This window comes from Rhipicephalus sanguineus, chromosome 4, assembly GCF_013339695.2.
Source record: "Rhipicephalus sanguineus isolate Rsan-2018 chromosome 4, BIME_Rsan_1.4, whole genome shotgun sequence".
Classification (NCBI taxonomy): domain Eukaryota; kingdom Metazoa; phylum Arthropoda; class Arachnida; order Ixodida; family Ixodidae; genus Rhipicephalus; species Rhipicephalus sanguineus.
Window position 1 is genome coordinate 117,765,600 of NC_051179.1, and position 23,489 is coordinate 117,789,088.

A 23,489-nucleotide genomic window follows, 5' to 3' on the forward strand; every position below is an offset into this window, starting at 1 on the left:
TTTGATCGAACTGTTCACTTATCACCAGCTTTGCGTCCCATTTACGGTTCAACCTAATACCAAGGGCGTAACAAGTCTTGTGCAGTGTTACATAGGCCGCAACGCTTGAGTTCTCCTACTTGTGTATTGCAGGAAAATTTGGGCCCATCGGATGTTCAGGCCATCAGCAGCCCTAGCCGCGGCCATGCTGAGGAGATCATGATCGAGCTGGCTCGCCAACTGACGAACAACAATAAGCCGCCACCACTCGCATTCGAGGAAGTGCCGCCTCAGGAGCTTCGCGCTTTTGGCGGCAGCGATTCTTGTCGGACTGCTGACTCTGCTCTGTATGGTCGGTGGTGCTCTTGTACGGTTTCGGCTTGCCATTGTTGAAACATAACAGACTTTTGCGTAGTTGTGATTGATTGATTGATTGATTGATTGATTGATTGATTGATTGATTGATCGATCGATAAAGGTCACAGTCCCAAAGCAGAACGGCACTTTCTAAACCCTGTAGTGTAAGACTCTGGGCTAAGTTTGGCATTGTGGGTTTCTTCAAAAGGCTCCTCATAGGGTTCAGACATTGCAAATAATGACGCGTGGTGTGTAGATTTATTTACTTATTTCTTTTACACACTACAGTGCAATCGGCGCTAGGACCGGAGCAGGTTTATAAGGGTGAGTGGTCACATAAAAGTAAAAATAATCTAGAGCATCAAAAATAAACGAGTAAATATTGTAGTGGCCACCCCTTGAAAGAAAACAACGATATCTTTCAAGCGGTGGCCACTACAGTTGCCAGCGTACCTCGCGTCCACATGTACAGAAGAATAAATAAATCACTGTCGCCACACTCCCACGAAACATCCATTCGGAACAAAATGTGGGAAGACGTCGGTGCGCGCGAAGGCCCTCCTGGAAGAAGCTCGTGAATGGACTCCGGAGAACAGTTTCGTAGACGCAGCACGCTACTCCGGAGGACGGGCCTTTGCTGCGGTTAGCCTAGATCACGAAAGTCGTCACGAACGCCATCTCGATTAAGCCAGTGATGGTAGTGCTGCTCCAATTGCTCCAAATCGCTCCTAATGAGAAATGCTGCTCCGTGATGCCCCAAAGTGTATTATTTTTTTAGTAACTGCTCCCAACCTCCTCCGAAATGGCGTTGGGAAATTGAATACAACAAACTTTAACCGTGTGATTATCCAGCGAGACTCAATAAAACCAAAAACAAGCTGCATACTAACACCTTGACAATGTCACAAGTACTGGCACTATACATATCTTAGCTGCGTACCTGTATCTGACAAGCAGACTATTTTGGTGAGATGTATGTGAGGTTAGCTCGATATCATGCTGATTGCAAACTTCTGCTGTGACAACATTGATGTGTGACTGATTGCATTTACTTGTTTATCAGCTTTGACCTCATTTATGCCACAAGAACTGGCATTTTAAGAGTATAGCTCATTTAGCCGTTTTCTGATTTTCAATACTGGCTATTTTGGAGATATGTATATGATAATAACATACTGCTTTGACGTTTTACTGATTATAAACTGCTGCTTTCGCGATTGTCACTACTTTTAAAATTGGGTGCTCAGCTTTATCTGTTTTATATCATTTCTGCCACAAGTACTTGTGTGTAAAATGTATGTAGCTGATCATATTTAATGTTGTATGACCATTAATCTGCTAAATATTTGTTTCTTGCAATTTTCAGTGATAATTGCATTCGTGATATTTCTAATATTAAATATTATTATTTATTAAATGCTTAAACGATGCTTGAAACTCCAGGAGTTGCTTGGAATATTTCGCCACCTTCTCCGAAAACACGAATGGCTGCTCCTAAGCTCCGTTTTTTCCTGCTCCGGTGTCAGCTCCAAAAAGGAAAGTGTCGCTTTCATCACTGTTCAGACGAAGTCCTTTGAAATCACAGAGCAGGCAGCAATAGCGATCGCCTTGGACGACAAGAGGACGAGAATCTACAGCGAATCGAGATCAGCAATTAGGGCATTTGCAAAAGGAACCGTATCCAAGCTGGCCCTATAGGTATAACACGAAGCAAGAAGATTCAGTTTCACTACTGAGTCATTCAGTTTCACTACTGCCTACCGATGGTGGAAAGTGCGTTTAAAGTGCTGTAACAACCACACGAGGCCTACTTAAACCCCCTAACTGGCCAACCAGCCATTTCACCGGGATTTCTACGCATACTTCAAGGGTTCTCTCGGCGGTGTTATTGCAATTCAGAAGGTGGCTTGATGCCAAATTTTCCACGCAGTTGACTTTGCAAACGCCTAACGTTAACTCATTCCCTCCTAAACTGATGGAACTCACACCGCGAGCTATCAGATACAGGAAAGCATCATTAAAGCATCAAAAGCAGCATTAACAATCACAGTGGCCTGCCGCACGTATCCCCGCATTACCGTGTGCTTGATTTCCGTAGCCGCGTTTTCTTGCGCTGTTTCTCTTCAGTATGAATAACATTCTAGTCAGTTACTGAAATAAGCAGTACGTAAAGTAAGCAAATATTCAAATATATAGTAACGATATTGAATATGAATTGTAAACTAGAAATCTAGTGGGATTTTAAGTGGAATTTTAACTGAACTCTCGAACAATCCATTCGAATGCGCTGTGCACGTCATGCAATACCAAACAACAGTAAATATGCATAGCAGTTGTAATCAAAGTAAGACAGGTGAGGGAACGCTTTAGGTTCTCCAACACTGTTATGGGCAAGCTAACACAGTTTCGATGTTCTGCCGTAAAATAATTATGCTATTTTCATTCAGAAAGCGCAAAAACAGCTTGGCGTGGAAGGAGTTAAGTAAATCAACCGTTATAGAACGCACAAGAAACCTCCTTGCTACATATTTTATCCATATCTTGAGAAGCGTACCACGGTCATTTTTCCTCCATAACTTACAACCTAATTCAGACCCAATGCATTGAGTGAGCCTGTCAGAAAGGTGATGTTTTTGGGGCAAGAAAATTTGTGATGGCACAATCACAGGCCAGTCAGAAGAAGGGCACTTGAAATGGCGTAGCCTGCCAGAGCACTTGGTTTACGCACAGGTGGAAAGGAATCCCATCTACGGGCACTACAGTGTCACACTTATGCATGCGATTCCAAAGAGAATTCGTTGCAAAATTGTACCATCCAGATAATAATTAGATATGCGCGGTCGGTATAATTATGTCCTACGTTGAAGTGAGACCTGCTTTTCTATTTAGCATCACATTGTTTCCGAAGTTCCATTGTAAAGGTAGTTTATATTTCGGGAAGTGTGGTCTGAATAGAGGCATGCTGTTAAGAAATGAATGCTTATGGCATTCTCGGTTGGAACACTCTAAGAGACATGATTTGAAATATCTTACTAAAACTAATCGAAGAAGTTTCTGCAGCAGCGCTGTTTTCCCCAAGCTCCAAATTAAGTACAAGATACCGCTTATGCATAAACTACCCTGCATGCCGTTATGCAGCACTGCTCGCGCGGTAAATAGTGGCACAAAGTTGCGGCTACTGTAACTGCACAAAACAATTCCCTTCAGCCCTTCTGCCTAAAGCATTCACTCCGGTATGTTCTGAACTTCGTGTTCTGTTGCTGGTATGACGTCTTGGTGGTGATTGTAACGTGGGAGTTAACCCGAACATTCCAGGCGCTCCATATCGTACACGTTCTATCACAAACTGTTCATCATCGACGTACGCGATTACACGAGGCGCGTGTAAACATCAAGAAAGCGGAGTCTACCAATCCCATGCTTCGAGGACGAATGTTCTAGCTGATAGCGTGGGCGATATGGCACCCCAGGGCACCAATCAAGACCTTCTGTTACTCTTTTTGTTTTTCTGTTTTTCTCCAGGTCAAAGCGCAGTGGCTCAAGCCAGAGACCAGGATCCAGCCAAGGAACGCTTGCAGAGAGATGTAAGGGCGCGTTGCGTGCTTTATCCACGTGACACCTTTTCTCATACCTGCTGTATGTTTGACTTGATCTGTGTGAGTTGCTTTGAAAGGCACTGTGTTATCGACATCGTAGCTATCGTGAGCTGGGCGGTAAACTATGCGTAAGTGGTTAAAATTACCAAGAGCAGAAGAAAATTTGTTCAGACAAGGCACTGTGAAGAAAAATTTCACGTTGTCATGTCTTTACATTTCGGCTCCGTGGTTGTGCGGACGAGAGAGAACTACACTTGCCATCATTGTCACTGTCCAGCGCTACAGCCGCAAGGTTTTTGTTTGTCTACACGTTAATATTCGCGAAAGCAAAATCCTGGAGAAGTCATTCTTGGTGTGCAGCATTTTTGCTGCATAACCTGCAAATCTGTCTCCCTGCAGGCATCTTCTCAGAGTAATCGAAATTGTTCAAATTGATTGTATTCCCACATATCAAAGTCCTCTAAAACTTTAAACATTGTACCTGATCGCACTCACTGTGCGATCACGCGAAGTAGTCAGCAAGTAGCAGCCTATGCAGAATTTATTGCTTTAAGCCAAGGGTTGCCAGGTGTAACGACGTAATTGCTTAAACTGAATAGTTCTGCTCGTATCGTGGGGCTATCAGGCACGGCAGCTTACTGGAGACTAAAGGGTAGCTAATGGTCCGACGTAACGTCGGCATTAACGGTATATCGTGCGTTTCGATGTGCGTATCATCCCACGCTACGGTGCGATAATTCCCACATCGTAAGTAGAGGTTTCTGGTGCACTCCTACTCGGTCGAGCAGCGCTTCAGGACGGTTAGAGGAGTCATACGGCACTTATGTAATGTTTACTACATTGTTGTAAAAACGGGTAGCCAAGGAAAATTGACGTTGCACCGAATCGACGCCAGAATAAGGTCGTTTTCTGAAGACTTTTGAAGCAATCGCGTAGCTTTGTGGTAGTATACTGCCTTTCGTGGATTGAACGAGTTTTCAACGTCAAGATTCGCTTGCCGTGGAACGTGTGCTCGGAATCCATCCGCGGCAACCGCACAGCGACGTAGCCGATTACCGACGGAGAATCGCCGTGTTCTCAGTAACGTCGCTGGCCGCTTCACCGCCGACGGTTACCGGGCCGGTAGCCGATATCGTCACTAAGCCTATTAAGTTTATTTCGAAGCCGTAGTCGACCGTGCTTCAGAACAAACCGCTCACGCTCATATGCCAGATGTTTTACTTGTTACCGTCGTTGGCTCGACCCTCTCCCCGTAATAATTACACACTGAGATGAACATGCGCTGATAATCGTAGTATTGTCAGCCGTATATACAATATTGTCAGCCGTATATACAATACAACACGCCCGAGCAGGTGCGGTACGCCGTGCACGCACTGCAGATGAACTTCACTTGTAAAGGAACTCATCTTGGCTCTAAACGTTGGATAGTGCACGTCGCTACCCGTCAAATGAATGACACTACCCAGTAGACATTATTTTAGCTTTAATAAAAAATGTGGCCGAAGTTTGCGTCAACCATGGAAGCGAGGAGCTGGCGCTGATTGCATGCAGCTTCGCAGTCGCTCGGCGGACTGCGCCCCGGAGGAAATGCCGTTTATGTTGGACGCCACTCGCGTGACATACGTCACTCGTGAATTCGACTGTGCACGCTGGAGACGTGGCTCGCGGTTCGCCGTTCTCAGGCACGCAATGCGCAGTGCGCAGGCAGGAATTTGATGCTAACATGGACTGGATCTTATATCCGGCAGCACTTATCGCAGAAATATTTGCGGCGTTCTGTTAGGACTCTATCAGTGGCCATATTTTTGAGAACATCTGGATTCACGCTGAGCGGTCTCGCCGCGCTATTTAAATCACTTCACACTCATCTCAAAGCTACTATATTTTTCACATAAATTTACTTAAACATTTTCTGGAAGCGCGAGTCCATGCAATGTACTAGTATTGGTGCGAAAGGCACTTTCATGAGCATGCAGTGCCTTGTACAAATTTCACGTTTTGATAAATGCTTGACAAATCTCGCCGTGATTATTACGGCGGAACACGCAAACATTTACGAGCTACATCCACACAGCTGCATTTGCATGCGCACGCGACTGGGCAATGTTTGTTGTGCTAGAGTGCATGGGATAGCCTTCTGGAGTTTATTACGCATACACGCACCTAATATTTTATGTGCGGATTACCGAGACGCGTTGCGTACAGCAGAAAACCAGAACGTGGTATAGTGCTGCAAGTGTTGGATGTGTGTTCTTCCTCGCGAGAAAGCTGAGCAAATCCAAATGAGGTGGTGTAAATCTGCTCTGCGTAATTCTTGACAGTGTGGGCATCGATGAGCAGTGTTTGAAATTGCTTGTCTGGGTCTAATCCATTTGTCAAGTATATGTGGTTTGTACGCTGCTTTGGCCATAAACTTATTCAGAAATATCTCTTGCTGGCGAGTAAGTCCGCCCTTGTCGCTTAATGGAGGTGCTTGTGTAACTTCTAATAGCCTTCGTTTACTGTCGATTTTCAATTTTACGCGAACATAATGCAAAAATGCTCCGCTTGGAGAGCCTGCGCGCAGCATTTCTAGGTTGGGATTGAGGTCCGCAGGATTGGCGACGTACTGGGGTGTGGGGTGCTCAATGAATAGTCAAGCCCACCCGCTAGCGCGGCGACCGCATGAGCGGCTTCGTTTCCCCCGTCCGTGCCAGTGTGTCCCGGTGTCCACAATATTTCCACATCGATTCCGCAATCCTGTAATCTCTAACTTTTTTCTTATAACGTTGGCCACCGCATCTTCAATCGTTGCTGTAAGCTGAGCCACCGCTTCGTACGAATCTGTCAGTATACGAAAGCTATTTCGAAGACTCACGCTTGCAGTGTTCCCTGCGTCAATCGGAATAGGGTTGACCGCTCCCTATATGGCCAACAACTCTGCATGCAAGGGCGCACCACCGGGATGCTGGCAACTGTGATAGCCATTGTAGCGGGATGCGGATGTGCTGACCCAGGCCATACTAGGTTGTTCGTGTCTGATTGTCGCGTCAGTGTAGATGTCGATCGTGTGCTCAGGTTTTCTGAGGCGCTGCCTTTTCTCGAAGAGTTGCCAGGTGTTCGTGTTGCGCCTAGCGATCGGGCGTTGTTGTTTCCGTGTGCTCAGCTGTGCTTCCCATGGTGATGCTGTGGTCGTTTCCTCGTGACCCAATTGCGCATGAACTTGGTTGTCCCATGCCATGATTTGTTTGCCTTGTGGTGTGTTTTCAAGCCGACGTCGTATGCGAATTCGTGCTTCATTGATTATGTCCCTTATTGGTGGTATCGGCACAAGCTTGAATAGCTCCTCGTTCATCGTGTGCTTCGGGAGCACAGCTATCGTACAGACGGTCGCCCTATGTAACTTTTCGACATCACGGAGGTCTTGATTGTAGTATTCATAAACAGGTGTCCCATAAAGAATCCTTCCGACAGCGACTGAACTGGCAAGTTTTTGGCACGTTTGCTGTCTTGCTCCACCGTGTTTATTGGAAATGCGTCCAACCGTGTGCAACATCGGGCTCCACGTGCGTCTTAACTTTGGATCCATTGCTGGGGACTGTTGCAACTACCAATCTGTGCTCCGAGGACCCTAATTTGTCCGTAGGTAGATGTAATGTCGCTTTTGCCGATGTGTAGTGTGTTCTGCTTGCTTGCATTGGTCGCTTTTTTTCCGTCCACGCTAATCAATTCCGTCTTTTCTGGCGACAGTTCCAGTCCGAGGTTACCTAATGTATCCGCGAGGGTGAGGATAGCTGCTTGGAGTTCAGTTTGCATGCTCTGTTCGTCTGGATAATCCACCACTTCTGTCCATATTGTGATATCGTCCGCGTAGATAGTAAAACGGGCCGAAGTTTCTTGCTCAAGCCTTTCTGCCGCCCGCGTCATGGCCAGATTAAAGAGCAAAGCACCGAGGATGGAGCGCTGCGGTACACCCCTATCCAGATAATAGGTCCTCGGACTCCATCCCGGTGCTTTGCCGTGGAGCCTGATTGCTCTACTTTGTAGAAAGTTGCGAATCTAATTATGCTCTTTGGCCGGGATACCCTGCTGCCAATTCTTGTAGCATAGCCTCTTGTTTCACGTTGTCGAATACTTTATGCATATCTAACTTCAAAGATATAGTCTGGCATCTGTTTGCGAGATTTGTGGTTGATTACTCTGCGAAGTAACCACAGGCAGTCATGTGTGCCCGTGTTCCGCCGAAACCCTGCCTGGGCAAGTGCAGTCCGGGTTTCACGTATTCGATGTAGTACTGTATGCGTGTGTTCAGCATTCGCTCCATGAGTTTGCCGACTGTTGAAGTCAGAGCTATTGGTCGGAAATTCGCTGGCTTTGTATGGTCTTTTCCTGGCTTCGCTATAGGATAGATTAGTGAAAGTTTAAGTGATTCGGGGACAAGGCCGGATTGCCAGGATTCATTAATGATAGTTAAGAGTTTTGTAGTGTTTCGTCGGTGAGATTTCGAAGTTCTTGCCAAGTAACTCTATCGTGTCCAGGAGCAGACTTCTTTTTGCTCTGGGCCAGCGCTGCTACAAGCTCACCTAGCGTGAACGGTGTCAAGTTCCGCTTTAGGGTCGTCTATCCTGATATACGGCAGTTGTAGTGCTGGTGTTTCAGCAGCATGCGGTAAGAAAGTGTGAATGACGCGGTCCTACAGTGATGTAGGCTCTTCCCGTAGGAAAAATTCTGAAAGAGGAGGCGCGCCTTTCTTTTTTCCAAGTAGTCTCCTGATAATCGGCCATAACCTTTTTAGCCCAGATTCTCGACCCAACTTTGCGCACGTGTCGTGCCATGCGTCGGCTTCGACCATTTCCTGGTATTCTTTTTATGATTACATATGAAGCAGCGCACGACGACAGGCACACGACAGGCACGACGACAGGCATGAGACGCATGAGGTCCCGATGCCGTTTTCCTTTATATCGGTATTGGTGTGTTAGGCGATTTGCCTGGCGCCAGAGATTTGCAAGATGCATATCCATGTGCGTCGTGGTGTCATTGCATGGGATATATTCCCTGGCGTAAGGACGCGCCTAAGCGACTGCAGCGCTAAAACCTTCGAAATGTGTAAAACAATCCCCGGTGGCCATTCGAAATTTTTCCCCGTCAAAAACAAGTACCTCTCTTTTCTCTCTTATCTTTTTCCTATTGAGTATAATGATAATGGGTAGATGGTCGCTTCCCCATGTTGTCGATTTAACTTCCCACTGCCGCACGAGGCCGGCAGAGGCTAGCGTTCTGTGTTGCCTGTCAGAAGCAGGGCCATATATCCCTAAACTCGGCCTGTCCTAGTCGTGCACCGAAAGACTCAGAATCTCAGGCATAATGCAGAGGTACCGCAAAAGACAGTCAGCTGGTCTGAAAAAGCACAAGCGAGCATCCCCAAACAACCTGTGCTATTAGATGAACATGAGCAACAAATAAAATAGCTAAAAAATTCGGCAGTTCCCACGTACCGTGGGAGTCGATGTTATGCGAAGCATGCGGCGGGTAGGTGACTGTGGCGTAACTTTTTTTTACTGAGCGACACGTTACAAAATGACGCTAAAGATTTGTATAAATTTTATACGCACACATATATATGTTGAAGAGCCGCATATATGTTACATAACCAGCTGTTTATGGTTGGGTAACGCTGCCAATGGCAACGTGGGTATTGCCAACACCAGAAGCGCTAAGTTGATATGTAGTGGTTATACGTGTCCCGAGAACGCATGCACGTTTCACAAACCCGTGTGCATGTGTGCAAGAAGTTCTTGACAGTTCTTGAGCAAGGGCACCATCACCGTGATCAGTGAGCACCAGCAGCTGGTCATGACTTCGTATAGGATCCGGTCGTGATCGTGGTGACGAGGAGTCCATGTGTAGTGAAGTATGTCGTATAGTAGAGCTGTTGGAATTCGTGGATGCCTCGGTCATTTCGTCGACAAATTGTCTGTCGACAGAGCCGGCGAGATGTCGGAATCTGGTCACCCTTCGCGTTGGTGAGGTATAGGCCGTCGAGGCTGGTAGGCCTGGATAGTGCTACGTAGACCAACATCAGTGGATGGTGTTTGTCGTATTCGTAGAGTACCTGGGCGTATGTAGCCTACGTAGCCTAGTCTACGAAGCGGCTGTCGATCAATGTGGCATCATTCTCGGTCAGCATGAGGCCATCGCTCAGCCTCGTACGAAATGAAGAGGACACTGCCTCGTTCTGGTGGACGAAGTGCAGTTTACGGTGCGGTGATGTGGATATCATATGTAACTTACCTTTCGTTAATGTATTCCTCCGGGGTCGAGCAATGCTTCAATATAGCTTGCTGAATCATAGGAATAGAAACGAATGTTTATTAGACTCCTATAAAAGCGGAGCCAACACTGGAACTACAGACGTTAATCTCATATGACGCCTGTATCGTAGGAGTACACATCGTAGCAGTATCATGTAGTGTTTATTGCTTTCTTGTAAAATTACATAGCCAGCACCACAACCACAATTGACGTTGCACCGATATTACGCCTGCGTAGGCTGTTTTTCCAAGCCAGTTTATAGACCTGACGTGGCTCAGTGGTAGAATACCTGATTGCCACGCAGAATGCTTGGGTTCGATTCCTGCTGGGATCCTAATTTTCATTCTTTCCATTCGTTGAGTCAACGCTGCCGCTGTTGGTTTTCCTTAACGCTCTAGCGTTTAAGTTACCAATGTCTGTTCTCGCCGTTCCTGGGTAGAGATAAACTGTCAATCACCTGTGGCGCATACCCGTACACCGCGGCCCGTGGTAAACGGGTATGTGCCACACATGTCTAGTGGAAAGGGTTTGACGACGTACGCGACAAGATTTTAACGTTATTCATGTCACGACCCGGCAATTATGTTCGTCAAATCCTCTTACCCTCCCATGCAAATTTTGGTCTACACCAAGTTAAGGAGGCCATCATGAGAGCACCCAGACGTAGGCGGCTAGATAGATAGATAGATAGATAGATAGATAGATAGATAGATAGATAGATAGATAGATAGATAGATAGATAGATAGATAGATAGATACGTAGATACAAACACTCAAAGTGCCAGAGGTTCGCTAAGAAATGCTTCGCATTTAAAAAAAGAAAATCAGCAGCTGACAGCCATACTACAGGAATGGCTCGAAAGGCTAACACCACAGCAGCGAGATATACAACCCCAAACGCCATCTCGGGAAGGTGAACAACCTTCACCGACAGCTAAAGCACAACGTGGCTGATCAAAAAGTCGCGTCGGGCGTTCTTCGAGTATGAAAGTTACGGCTAATTCTAAAAGGCCGCCTTACACCAGAGCTGTGCTGTCCCAGCAGAGTAAGACGCCCTCAGCGTCACAGCCCGTCACTGCTCAAGACTCGGCATATGCACAGATGTTGAGCATTCTAAGGCGAGAAAGGTACACTGAGACTCGGCGTGTAGAAAAAACTCTACGGGGAGAATTTCAGGCCGTAACTAATGCAATACAAACGCAGATGCAAACACGTTTCATGGAAATCCACAAAATTCTGCAGACTCGAGATGATGACCCTAAATGGCGTAAGCCGGCAGAATAGATATGGCTACACGACCTATAATCATTCAGTGGAACTGTCGCAGCTTCACGCAGAATGGTTCCACACTAAGACAGCAAATTAAGCAACTCAAACCTCTTGTCCTATTGCTACAAGAGACAAGAGGACCATGCAGAGTTCAAGGCTACCGAACCTTTCAACAAAGTACCATACCATCAAAGTTGAGCAGAAAAAATGTGTGCGAAACGTGCAACCAACCTTTCTTTCACCGCGTCGAGAAACTGTTTCGCGTGGTGGCAGGATAGGCAGTAGTGTTTATATTTTTGTACATAGGTAAATAACTTTTGTAGTTAGAGAGTTTATATTTGCAGTATATTTTTATAAGGGGCTTGTGTTCAAAACGTATATATTTCTATTTTTGATGTCTATTTGTGCATAGTAGCATTGTTGTTTTATTATTATTTTTTCCTTTTGTTACATTTCTTTTTGGTTTGATAATTTTTCCGTGTTCAAGGTTTATTCAATATTCAATACAGTACAGTGCAAGTAGAAACTTGATATAATACAGAAGGAGGTCCCAAAGTAAAAACTCTCAGGGGGACCTCCTGTGAATACATGTATAAAAAATGTAGAAACAAAGATTGACAACTAAGGAAAAAAACGCCAGGCCTGCGCTGAAACCGCAGCACAGTCACAGCGAAAGCTGGAAGAGCGACGTTTCTAGAGCCCGTTAAGCTCTCTTGGGGCTACAATACAAGTACACTAGAAAGGTACCCACTACGCCATAAATAACAATTTTTGTGAAGGTGGGAAGCACCTACTAAGCCATTATTCGTCATTCTGCGGAGAAGCGAGGCACCAGCTACACGTCTGTAAGGCATTATGTGCACTTTGTTGACGCGACGATTGATGATGACGATTGATGATGAAGAATTATGGCTCAGCCCTTTGTAATGGGTTGGAATCTTTAAACGGCCCACCAGTTGTGTAATTTTCATTGGGTGACGGCCGGTCGCTATTTCCCTCTCCCGTCATGCTGTAAACATACGTTGACGTGGGACAGAGAGGGGGGGGGGTGAGGCGAAGAACTTTACTGAGACCCCGAGGAAATGGATCATGCGCCTATGGGCTTCCTTGGCAACCAATACAAGTGCGGTTGCGAGGAACCCACTACGCTATAAATCATTGTAATTTTTGAGCAGTATGAAAGCAGGCACTGTGCCATTTTTCGTCAATCTACGGAGAGCCCTGGTACCTGCTAAACGCATGTAAGGCATTATGCGCACTTTGTTGATGCTGTGCCTGATGACGACGAAGAATTATGGCAGAGCCCTTTGTAATGGGTTGGAAGCATTCAACAACCTACTCGTTGCGCAATTCGCATTGTGTGACGCCTGGTTACAGAATTCGCGTTGTGCGACGCTTGGTGTTTATTTTACTCTTCTACCACGCTATATTGCATATGTTAATGTGTTTCCTTCCCGACATGAAGCGTGTATAGGACCTTTTTGCAAAGCAGTTTCAAGCACCGGCATGGCTCAGAGGTTGAATACTGGGCTCCCACGCAGAGGGCCCAGGTTCGAACCTCGTTTCATCCTGGAATTTTTTTCTTATTTCGTTTTTTTTTCTTATTTCGAGCGATACTGGTTTTGGACACCGGCGGCGGACAACTACGGCGCCAAAAACGGCCGGTGAAATGATCTCATAACAGCTTTCGCTGTAAAACAGCAAGCGAATTAAACAAAATGAACGTAATGAAAATTATTCAATATTATAGCAGTTCAAATATTTACATGTAAGTGATAAAACAGGAGATAACTAATTTGATTAGATGACTATAACATAACACATACTTATCACTAACACACTTTGTCACGTCATAACTTGTATATGCATATATGTTACATATACACATATGCATACATATACATACACATACACATAAATGCATGTATTTATATTTAAACAGATACACATATGTATACACACACATATATTTTCAGGTGTCGCATGTTGTTAGTAAGACCTGTTTTAGATGCCGCCGGAAACAATGTAATGAAGGGCTTGATTTATTGATTAATGGTAGTGAGTTCCAGGAAGAAATTGCAGAATACAAGGCTGTCGTTTCGCCGTAGTTAGTGCTTCCTTTTGGAAGCAGAAGGTTACAATTTTCAGAAAACTGTGTGTTATTAGTATTGTGGAGATGTGTTAGGGGAAGTATGTCAGTGGGAATGTCACCAATTCTGCTCCTGAATAATAAAATTCCCAAGTTTGAGTTTAAAGGTGGAAATGAACGGTAGAATTTCGAGAGTGCTAAAGAGGGGTGCTGCTGATGCTGTGTAAGGACTATGTGTGATAATTCGGAGTGCTCTTTTCTGAAGGTGAATGAGGGATGTCAGGTGTGTGGTGTAGGTATTGGCCCAGGATGAAGTGCAGTAAGTAAGGTGACTGTGAATGAAAGCATAGTAAAGTGATTTTAGAATATGTTGCTGAAAACAATGCCTTGTGCGAATGAGTACACGGATGCCAAAAGCAGTCTTCTTGATGACAGAATTTACGTGAATGTTATATTTGAGTTGAGGGTCTAATGTAACACCTAGAAAAGTAATGAACTTTGATGGGGTAATGAGGCAGTTATCCAAGTATATTTCGGGTAATATTCCTCATAATTCTGTTTTAAATTAATACTGCTGCGAGGACCAATTCATCCACTGTTATTTGATACTATACACTTTGGCATAGATCAGTTTCTGAGGCAAGAAAAAAATCATTTGCTGGACTACCCAAAAACAACCGAATTTACCGCGGTCTAGAAAGTGTTATTAACAATATTTATTTATTTTGTAAAGGCGTTTATTGACGGCTGCATTGACGGCGACGATGCAAAACAGTCACGACGGAGCGCAGACTCTCAAGAGCACGAGCACGAGGGGCGTGCTCTCCGAGAAGAGGCGAAGAGGGCGACCCACTAGAAGGCGCTGGAGAGGACGGCCCATTACAACGTTCCAATTCTTCTCTACAATTACCCCGGGTACGAAAAGGGAGCCGTCTGGCGACCTAGCAGCTGGTCACTATGAGCGGGTCATGGTAGGGCTTGAGGCGCTCCACGTTGACAATGTCGCGCCCTCGACGGCGCATGTCGGAAGATGGGTCGATGGGTTCAATCAGGTAGTTGACCGGGGATGTGCGTTCGACGACACGGTAGGGGCCTTCGTATTTGGGCAGCAGTTTGGAAGAGAGGTCAGTTGCAGTGGTAGGGATCGAGAGCCATACGAGTGCTCCGGGTAGGAACGTGGGTGCAGAAGTGTTGGTCTCACCGCGGATGCTTTTCTGCCGCTCTTGGTCCTGCGTAGTAAAGGTCTTCGCAAGCTCGCGACACTCCTCAGCAAGTCTGGCTGTGGCAGAAATAGGCGCACACTCAGATCGATCCGGCTTGTACGGAAGGATTGTGTCGATTGTGTGCGACGGGTGCCTGCCGTACAATAGGAAAAATGGTGAGAAACCAGTGGTGCTTTGAGGGGCGGTGTTGTAGGCGTAGGTGACGAAAGGTAGAATGGAATCCCAATTCGTGTGATCGGCGGCGACATACATCGAGAGAATGTCGCCGAGCGTGCGGTTAAAGCGTTCCGTGAGCCCATTCGTCTGCGGGTGGTAAGCAGTAGTTTTGCGGTGAACAACGTTGCACTCTTTGAGGATGGCTTTGACGACTTCCGACAGGAAGACACGGCCTCGATCGCTGAGCAGCTCCTGGGGTGGACCGTGGCGCAGCATGAACCGGCGGAGCAGAAAGGAGGCTACATCGCGCGCTGTAGCCGCTGGGAGGGCGGCAGTTTCGGCGTATCGCGTAAGGTGGTCTACAGCGACGATGGCCCATCGGTTACCAGCCGAAGTCAGAGGGAGTGGCCCATACAAATCGATGCGAACGCGCCCAAACGGCCGGTCAGGGCAAGGTAAAGGTTGCAGACCTGCTGGTGACTGGTGCGTTAAGTTTTGCGGCGCTGACAATCGATGCAGGAGCGAACGAACTTCTGCACGTAGCGGTACATGCCTCGCCAAAAGTACCGTTGGCGAATGCGGTGGTATGTTTTCGATACCCCAGAGTGCGCACACTGCGGATCAGCGTGGAACGATTCGCATATTTCAGAACGCAGACTGCGGGGTATTACTAGTAGCCACTGCCGTCCATCGGCGTTGTAATTGCGTCGGTGGAGGAGGTCGTCGCGAATGGCGAAATGGTGGGCTTGACGACGCAACGCGCGAGTGGATGGTGTTGCCGAAGGATCAGTGAGCAAGTCTAGCCGTGAAGCGATTGAGCAAGTCTAGCATTGCCGGCCATAGATCCTTGCGCTGTTCGGTAGCGATAGTGTGAACGTCGATGGAAGAAACGGCATTGTGAGACATTGAGCTGTGGGTATTGTCGTCAGGCAAGGGGGAGCGCGAGAGTGCGTCGGCGTCAGCATGCTGGCGTCCGTTGCGGTACAGCACGCGGATATCGTAGTCCTGTAGGCGAAGTGCCCAGCGGGCGAGGCGGCCTGATGGATCCTTAAATGATGACAACCAGCAGAGTGCATGGTGGTCGGTGATGACATCAAATGGGCGACCATACAAATAAGGTCGGAACTTCGTAAGGGCCCAGATGATCGCCAGGCATTCCTTTTCGGTGACGGTGTAATTGGTCTCGGCTTTGGTGAGCGTACGACTTGCATATGCCACGACATATTCAGGGAACCCTGGTTTGCGCTGCGCAAGGACAGCGCCAAGGCCAACACCGCTGGCGTCTGTGTGTACCTCTGTAGGGGCCGTAGGGTCGTAGTGGCGTAGTATGGGAGGCGACGTCAACAGACGACGGAGCTTCGCGAAAGCGTCGTCGCACTCTGACGACCATGAATTGAGGGACCCGTTACTTCCGAGGAGCTTCGTCCGCGGCGATATGACGGTAGCGAAGTTTCGAATGAAGCGCTGAAAGTAGGAACACAGTCCTACGAAACTGCGCAGTTCTTTGACGGACGTAGGTTTGGGGAACTCGGTCACGGCCCGAAGCTTGGCTGGATCGGAAAGAATACCGTCCTTGGACACGACGTAACCGAGTATTGTCAGCTGCCGTGCTGCAAATCGGCACTTCTTTAGATTCAGTTGTAGACCGGCGTCGCTCAAACGCGTCAAAATATGCCGCAGGCGTTGAAGATGCGTGGAGAAGTCCGGAGCGAAAACAACGACGTCGTCGAGGTAGCACAAGCATGTGTGCCATTTCAGGTTGCGCAGAACGGTATCCATCATGCGCTCAAAGGTGGCGGGCGCATTACACAGCCCAAACGGCATGACGTTGAATTCGTACAAGCCGTCGGGCGTGACAAAGGCGGTCTTCGGTCGAGCGTCATCAGCCATGGGTACTTGCCAGTACCCTGAGCGCAAATCGAGAGATGAAAAGAATTCTGCCCCTTGCAGGCTGTCAATCGGGTCGTCTATTCGCGGTAGTGGATACACGTCCTTACGAGTGATCTTGTTGAGTCGTCGGTAGTCCACCCAGAACCGCACAGAACCCTCCTTCTTCGCAACAAGAACGACAGGAGACGACGCCCAGGGGCTGTTAGAAGGTCGAATAACATCTCGTCGAAGCATGTCGTCGACTTGCTCGTTGATTACACGGTGTTCTGTGGGAGATACGCGATATGGACGTTGCCGCAGTGGCGGCTGGGCGCCAGTGTCGATGCGATGCGTAACGGCGGAAGTGCGACCGAGAGAAGTTTGAGCGACATCGAAAGAAGAGCGAAATTCGTCCAACAGGCCCAGAAGCTGGGAACGCTGGAACGGTGTAAGGTCGTCAGCAATGGAGGAACCAAAGACATCAGTGGGTGATGAACCAGACGTCGAAACAGCGCCGAGCGTACTGGAACTGTGGCAGTGCATTTCATCTGGTTCGTCCATAACTTGTGCGTCTTCGAGGGGTTCCACGCTGCCGAGACATTCCCCTAGGAACAACATAACACTGTACGGAGATGGGTTGATAACAAAGATTGACGTACTGCCCTGAGTGACTTGCACGGTCGCGAAAGGCACCAGCATGCCTTTCCTCGTGCAAACACGGTCAGATGGCGAGAGAAGTGCAACGGTGTCGGAGAGACTGGCGCAGTACACTGACACCGCCGTCGACGAGTTTGCAGGCACCTTGGTGTCGTCTTTGACAAGTACCTTGCCCGCAGCCGATGGACTGTCTGCCGGCGTCAATTCAGAGAATGATGAGAGATCTATTTCGGCTGGTGCGCAATGAGTCAATTCTAAACACTGAAATGGGGTGATCGCGGGCGAAGGCGACGACAACCACTGGTATCGAAATATCACGACAAGTCCACCGTGATTGAGCCTCGGCGTTCTGAAGTGAACCGTGCCCTCCGCGACTAGCATCTGCAACGCGTTACGCGTCCGTCCCATTCGGCGCGTTTTCAATAGAAGTTGAATTTTGTCATTGCCTTAACACACCGCGAGGTGGCGACCTTTGCCCAAGCGTCGTGAAAGCGTCGGCCTCGCTCAGCATCACGCCAATACAAACCAAAAAATTGGCCGCGTATCTGCGTGCTTCGCTGCAAATGTCGTGTAAAGACGATAGAAGAGGCGCTGTGTGAGATGTGGACGCCATCTGGCAATACGTCGGGAAACATGAGTGCTGTGTTGCGTGCTGGTAGTCCCGGCGCAGCAGCAGGCGAAGACCGGCGGTGACCAACGCGACCGGCGGGGACGCCAGCCAGCCCGAAAACGCGGTTTGGCGCGAAGCGCTGAAGCAGAGAAACGTCCGCACTCAACGAGTACTCTCCACACACTCTTTTATTTACACGTCGCCTGGGTAAAACAGGAACGCCAGAGCGGTGCCCACAACCGGCAGCCTGAAGGCCGCCCACAACGCTGCTTTTTCATTTTTTAAATATTTTTTTTCACCTTCTTGGCCTTCTCAAAACTAAAGTTTTTCAACAGCAACCCATGGCATTCGTACAGTGCAATACAGAACCGAAACCGAAACACAACAATGAGCTCATGCGAAGGGCACGGAGGAAGGCAAATTTCAGCGCAGTCGCATTTTCAGCTTTGTTGAAACAGCGCTGTTTCAACAAAGATGAACGCATACCAACTCGCTCAAGCTTCCATTCTTATGCATTTTCAGCGCAGCTTAAGAAACTAGGGTCCTTAAAATTACGTATGTATGCATTTTCTATTAAAGGAACACGCCACCTAATACTTACCTAGTGATGTTGCACCTCAGATATGCATGATATTTACTTTTTGATCGACAACGTTCACAAGTATGAACAGCCGTACCAGTTCAAGACGGCTGGCCCTTGGGCAAGTGGTTCAACTTTGGCCGAGTGGCTGAATCGAGGGACGTGCCGACAAACAGAAAGACAGACCAAAATTTCTGCGTTTAAGTTCCCCAAGAAAGACTATCGTCTTTAAAATAGCTCTGCGACGCGCGCCTTCCTCACCTGGCTGTAACAGCGCGTTCCATGCTCACGCACTCGCCCCGAGAAATATCGCGGCCGGGCTACCGGGGCGGCACGACGCGCTTTGCGTTTCCCTCTAGTCCGGCCGTGTTGTTCAATCACATTTTAACATGCCGCGGGATGGCGACCAAGTTCTACGTCCAATATGCGACTCTCTTCCGGCTATCACACCTCGTTCTCTGGTTACGCTTTCACCGTTAACTACTACAGCTACCACAAGGGTTTGTTTAATCATTTAACATGGACGTTAGTCGTCGGGATGGAGATGTACCACCAATCATCAAAGTGGGTGCATACATGTTAAACGGCGCCATTAGCTGCCAGACATCAATATCCATTGTGCAAACTCTGTTAATCAATGTACAGTAAGCATTCAGTTACTTCTGTAAGAGCACGCTTTACTTTCGTGTTATTCCGATTCCTATGACGGAGGGATCACAGGCGTAGCCAAGGGGGGGGGTTGGGGGGGTTCAAACCCCCCCCCCCCCCGAATTTTTTCAGTTTTGCTTGCGTATATAGGCACGCACACATACATACGCACGCACGAACATACATAAAGTATGGTTGAACCCCCACCCCCCCCCCCGAAAAAAATTTCTGGCTACGCCCCTGGGAGGGATCAACCGTGTTTTTTTTTGTTTATTACATACCTGCATGGCCCCAGTAGGCATTACAGCAGAGGCCCACTTTTGCTGGAAGAGGCGCCCCTACCTTCTATATATGTATATGTGTGTGTCTGTGCGAATATATATAATGTCACGTAGATTGTGCAGAGGCTGTCTTCGGTTACCGTAAGACAAATAGGAAAAGGACATACGCCTATAAACAAAGTTTATTTGTCAACGTTTCGATCGGAGACCGACCTTTATCAAGGCAAAATTTACGAGGCTTCCATGCGCTTTCATAGCATCGTACTTCGAGCCGGTCGAGAGGGAAAAAATTAAAAAAAAAATAATAAAAATAAAAAATGACAAAAAAATGAGTTGCCAAAAGACCACGCTTATACACTCGGACATACAAAGAACACGTGCATCCTCGAGGAAATAAAATGAAAACACATAAATGTTACATATACAATCCCGGTGGGCATAGTCAGTAAGTACATTCCTTTCGTCTATTGTCAAGCCCCACATCTCCGGCTCCCCCCTGCTCATTTGTTCGTGAAGCACAGTTAGGGGGTGAGGCCTCACAGGAAGGGGTAAGGGTTTAAAAAAGGGTCTACGGACTATAAGCTTCACGAGAGTCTACTGTACTTTATTTAATATTGTTACGGGGATTATTTATTCCGCAAGCACTGGTCGAGCTAACACTGCACACAGTGCACAGGAACGCATACCCGTGACAATATGAACAAATTATCAATGCGTAATAGATGTACGCAATACACACGGAATGCAAAAAACGCACGTCAGACAAAAGAATTCCAAATATGATATCGTCATGTATAATGCAACGCCATTAACAACAAAAGCTTTTTTCCCACTCAATAATAGTTTTAGCGGCGTTACCTCAGTTACGACGACGATCCAAGCAAGCGAAAGTTCTTTTCTCACAGTGATATTATGTAGCATGCATCATGTCGCGGTTCGTAGAAAACGATTACCTCGCACGGCGTTTTTTACTGCAAGGCGTTCGTGCATCGAGCGTGAGACTTACGCGACGGGCACTTCAACCTAGCACATCATTCTGGGCTGGTGGAACTTAATTCTGTTACGACGACGCAACTGCCCCAATGGGCACACGTCACATAATCACACACGCACCGGCTGACCACCGTTATCTTCTTACAATGCACACACCACTGCATATTCTCCACACCAGGTTTGTTTACTTTCGCATTGCGTTCCGCTAACGGGTCATGCCGGTCGCTTTCTTTCTCTCACGCTTGGTCCGTACATACATGACTCATATAGGCGCAGAGCACGGCGCATGTCACAATAGATCACCAAGGTTGCGACGTCGCGAGCTCCAAGTATCTAATGAGCATAATTCTGTGAGCGACATACGTGCTGAAATCAATTGCTTAATTTCTAAGATTAACGAATTGGTCTTCAAGAACGAAGACTTAGAAAATCGTTCAAGGCGAAATAATCTGATAATACACGGTGTTTCAGAAGATCCGAACGAAAACGCTAGCACCCTGTTGTGCAGCGTTACTTCTGTATTCACAATTAGCTTGAAAATTACCTGCCCTCAAATCGAGCGCGTCCACAGGCTTGGTAAATCACGTACTGGCTACACACGACCCATTATTCTGAAGCTTTCGAACTTCGGGGAAAAATTCGTTGTTCTAAAAAATGCATCTAAACTCAAGGGCTCAAACGTGTTTATTACACAAGACTTTTCTTCGCGGATTAGACATATTCGGAAAAGAATTTGGGAGGCGTCACTTCCTTTTCGCAACGATGGCTCTATGGTGAAGTTAAAATACGATCACGCGTTCATTGACAAGGTTCGTTACAACTGGGACGACGCCTCAAACATACTAGTGAAAGTCTCAGATCAACACCGTGGCCCTTGTTCTTCTGTCCCCACGACCTCAAATCCCTCTTCATCCACTCCCTGACCTCATTATAACCGTCAGGAACACCTTGTAGTTCTAAACTTTAATGCGCGTAACATATAGTTAAGAAACTTCCAGACCTATTGCCCCTTGTTGCAACGTATTCCCCTCATGTTGTTGGCATCACTGAGTCTTAGCTCCATAGTAGCGTTTACGATTCTGAGTTTACTCCACCCGGTTTTATTGCCATACGTAATGACAGGGCACATGGCATTGGCGGTGGCGCCGCTCTGCTTATCCGATCAGATATCCGCTTCTCGGTGTTGCCATCACCTCCGGAGACTGAATCCCTGTGGTGTAAGATTTGTCTAAATAAGCAATGTATTGTAGTTAGTGTTATACATCGCCCACCTGGATCCTCCCTTGATGTTCTTCATACTCTTTCCAATTTCATGTGCGATGTTAATATAGCTTCATCAAAAATGATCTGTATGGGTTATTTTGATGCTGCTGACATCGATTGGCATTCCCTGACTGTAACGGGTCGCGATGCTGCTATCTGTCATGAATTAATAAATATTTCTTTATCTTTCGGGCTTACTCAAGTTGTTTCATGTGCGACTAGGTTAAATTCTTTTCTAGACTTAGTTTTCCTAAGTACAGATTTAGCTGATAACCTTTCTTGCGAGGTTATTGACGGATTATCAGAAAATAAAGGTGTCTTGTTATCACTTTGTTGTGCCACGTCCAAATCACCCTATACATTTACTAGTTTCCCTAATTTCACTCATGAGGATGACAATTCCATTACTAATATTCTAGCTGATCATTCTCATACGGTTTGAGCCCTTTCTGACAGGTAGGATATAAATTACCTCGTTTATTACTTTGAGGATCTTGTTAAGTCATATGTCCGAACATTTGTGCCACTTAAGACAAAGAAAAGCAATACGAATCTTCCTTGGATCAATCGTGACATTTTGCATTTATCTCGCCCTGTCCGTCGACTTAGGTGGTCCAGATAACTAACGATCCCGTTAACCTAGACAGATTTCAGAGGGCGAATAGTGAACTTAAAGGGACACTAAGGCAAATATTAAGTCGACGTTGATTGTTGAAATAGCGGTCAAGAAACCTCGTAGTGCTGCTTTTGTGCCAAGGAAGTACTTATTTTGAAATAAAATCACGCTTGTAGTGGTCCGCATCGCGTTAGCGCGCTTCAAATCTCCCGCCTGAAAATACGACTTTCATACGTCACTGCTGCCGTGCCCAACGTTGCCCGCTTTTACTGCGCGGCCGCCGACACTAGTAGCAGCCGAGCGGAAGTAGCGGGACCTACAGTAGCAACAACGGCGCTGCGGCAAAGACTTGCTCGGATGGGCACATTCAAAGCCTTCACCAAGTTGCGGTTGGTCTCGTAATTCTCAGTACGAAAGTGCAGCGAGCACAAACGCAGAGGTTTTGACTGTTTAGCACAATGGCATGACACTAAGCCATTTCGAGCGTAAGAGTTCATTCCGCGGCACCCAGTGAAAAGACACACCGGTTTCCTCGCTGCAGCACTGGCGTTGTGCACCATTCGGGCATCCGGCAATATCACACGCATGCGACATTTTGTCGAACTTTCTGTCAGAGCGACTTTCACGAGCGCGCAAAACACGCACGGCAGTACGCGATCCCGAAACTACCACTGAAACGGGCGAGGCGCAGTTCGGCGAAAACGGAACCTTTGAACCACGCGCGCCGTTCCCCATGGCAACGCCTTTGAGGTTTTGTTATCCATGAATCAAGCGGAAACGAACAAACAGCATTTTATTATGTCTTTTGATGCTCGGAATGTTCTTTTTTTACTGCTGCTAGTTTGATTACTAGTGATTTATTGTAGGCCGACTTCCATACGTCATCGGGATCACTTCGAAAATGTCCCACTCGTGGCACTCATCATGTGACACATTTAGCTTACTTTCTCGGTAAGTAGGGCACTGCTGTTGATAATATTGCCGTTTTAGAAGTTGTCATACATTG

General features: G+C 47.1%; 1 protein-coding gene across 1 annotated transcript in view; it reads left to right on the plus strand.

The window, feature by feature from the left end:
* Window positions 1-23,489, plus strand: part of LOC119390615 (caspase-2) — a 126,658-nt gene that overhangs the window by 58,652 nt on the left and 44,517 nt on the right. The window contains exons 2-3 of the mRNA XM_037658217.2: window positions 133-331; window positions 3,859-3,920. Of these exons, the coding sequence (XP_037514145.1) occupies window positions 133-331; window positions 3,859-3,920 (261 nt within the window). The remainder of the gene's footprint in view (window positions 1-132; window positions 332-3,858; window positions 3,921-23,489) is intronic.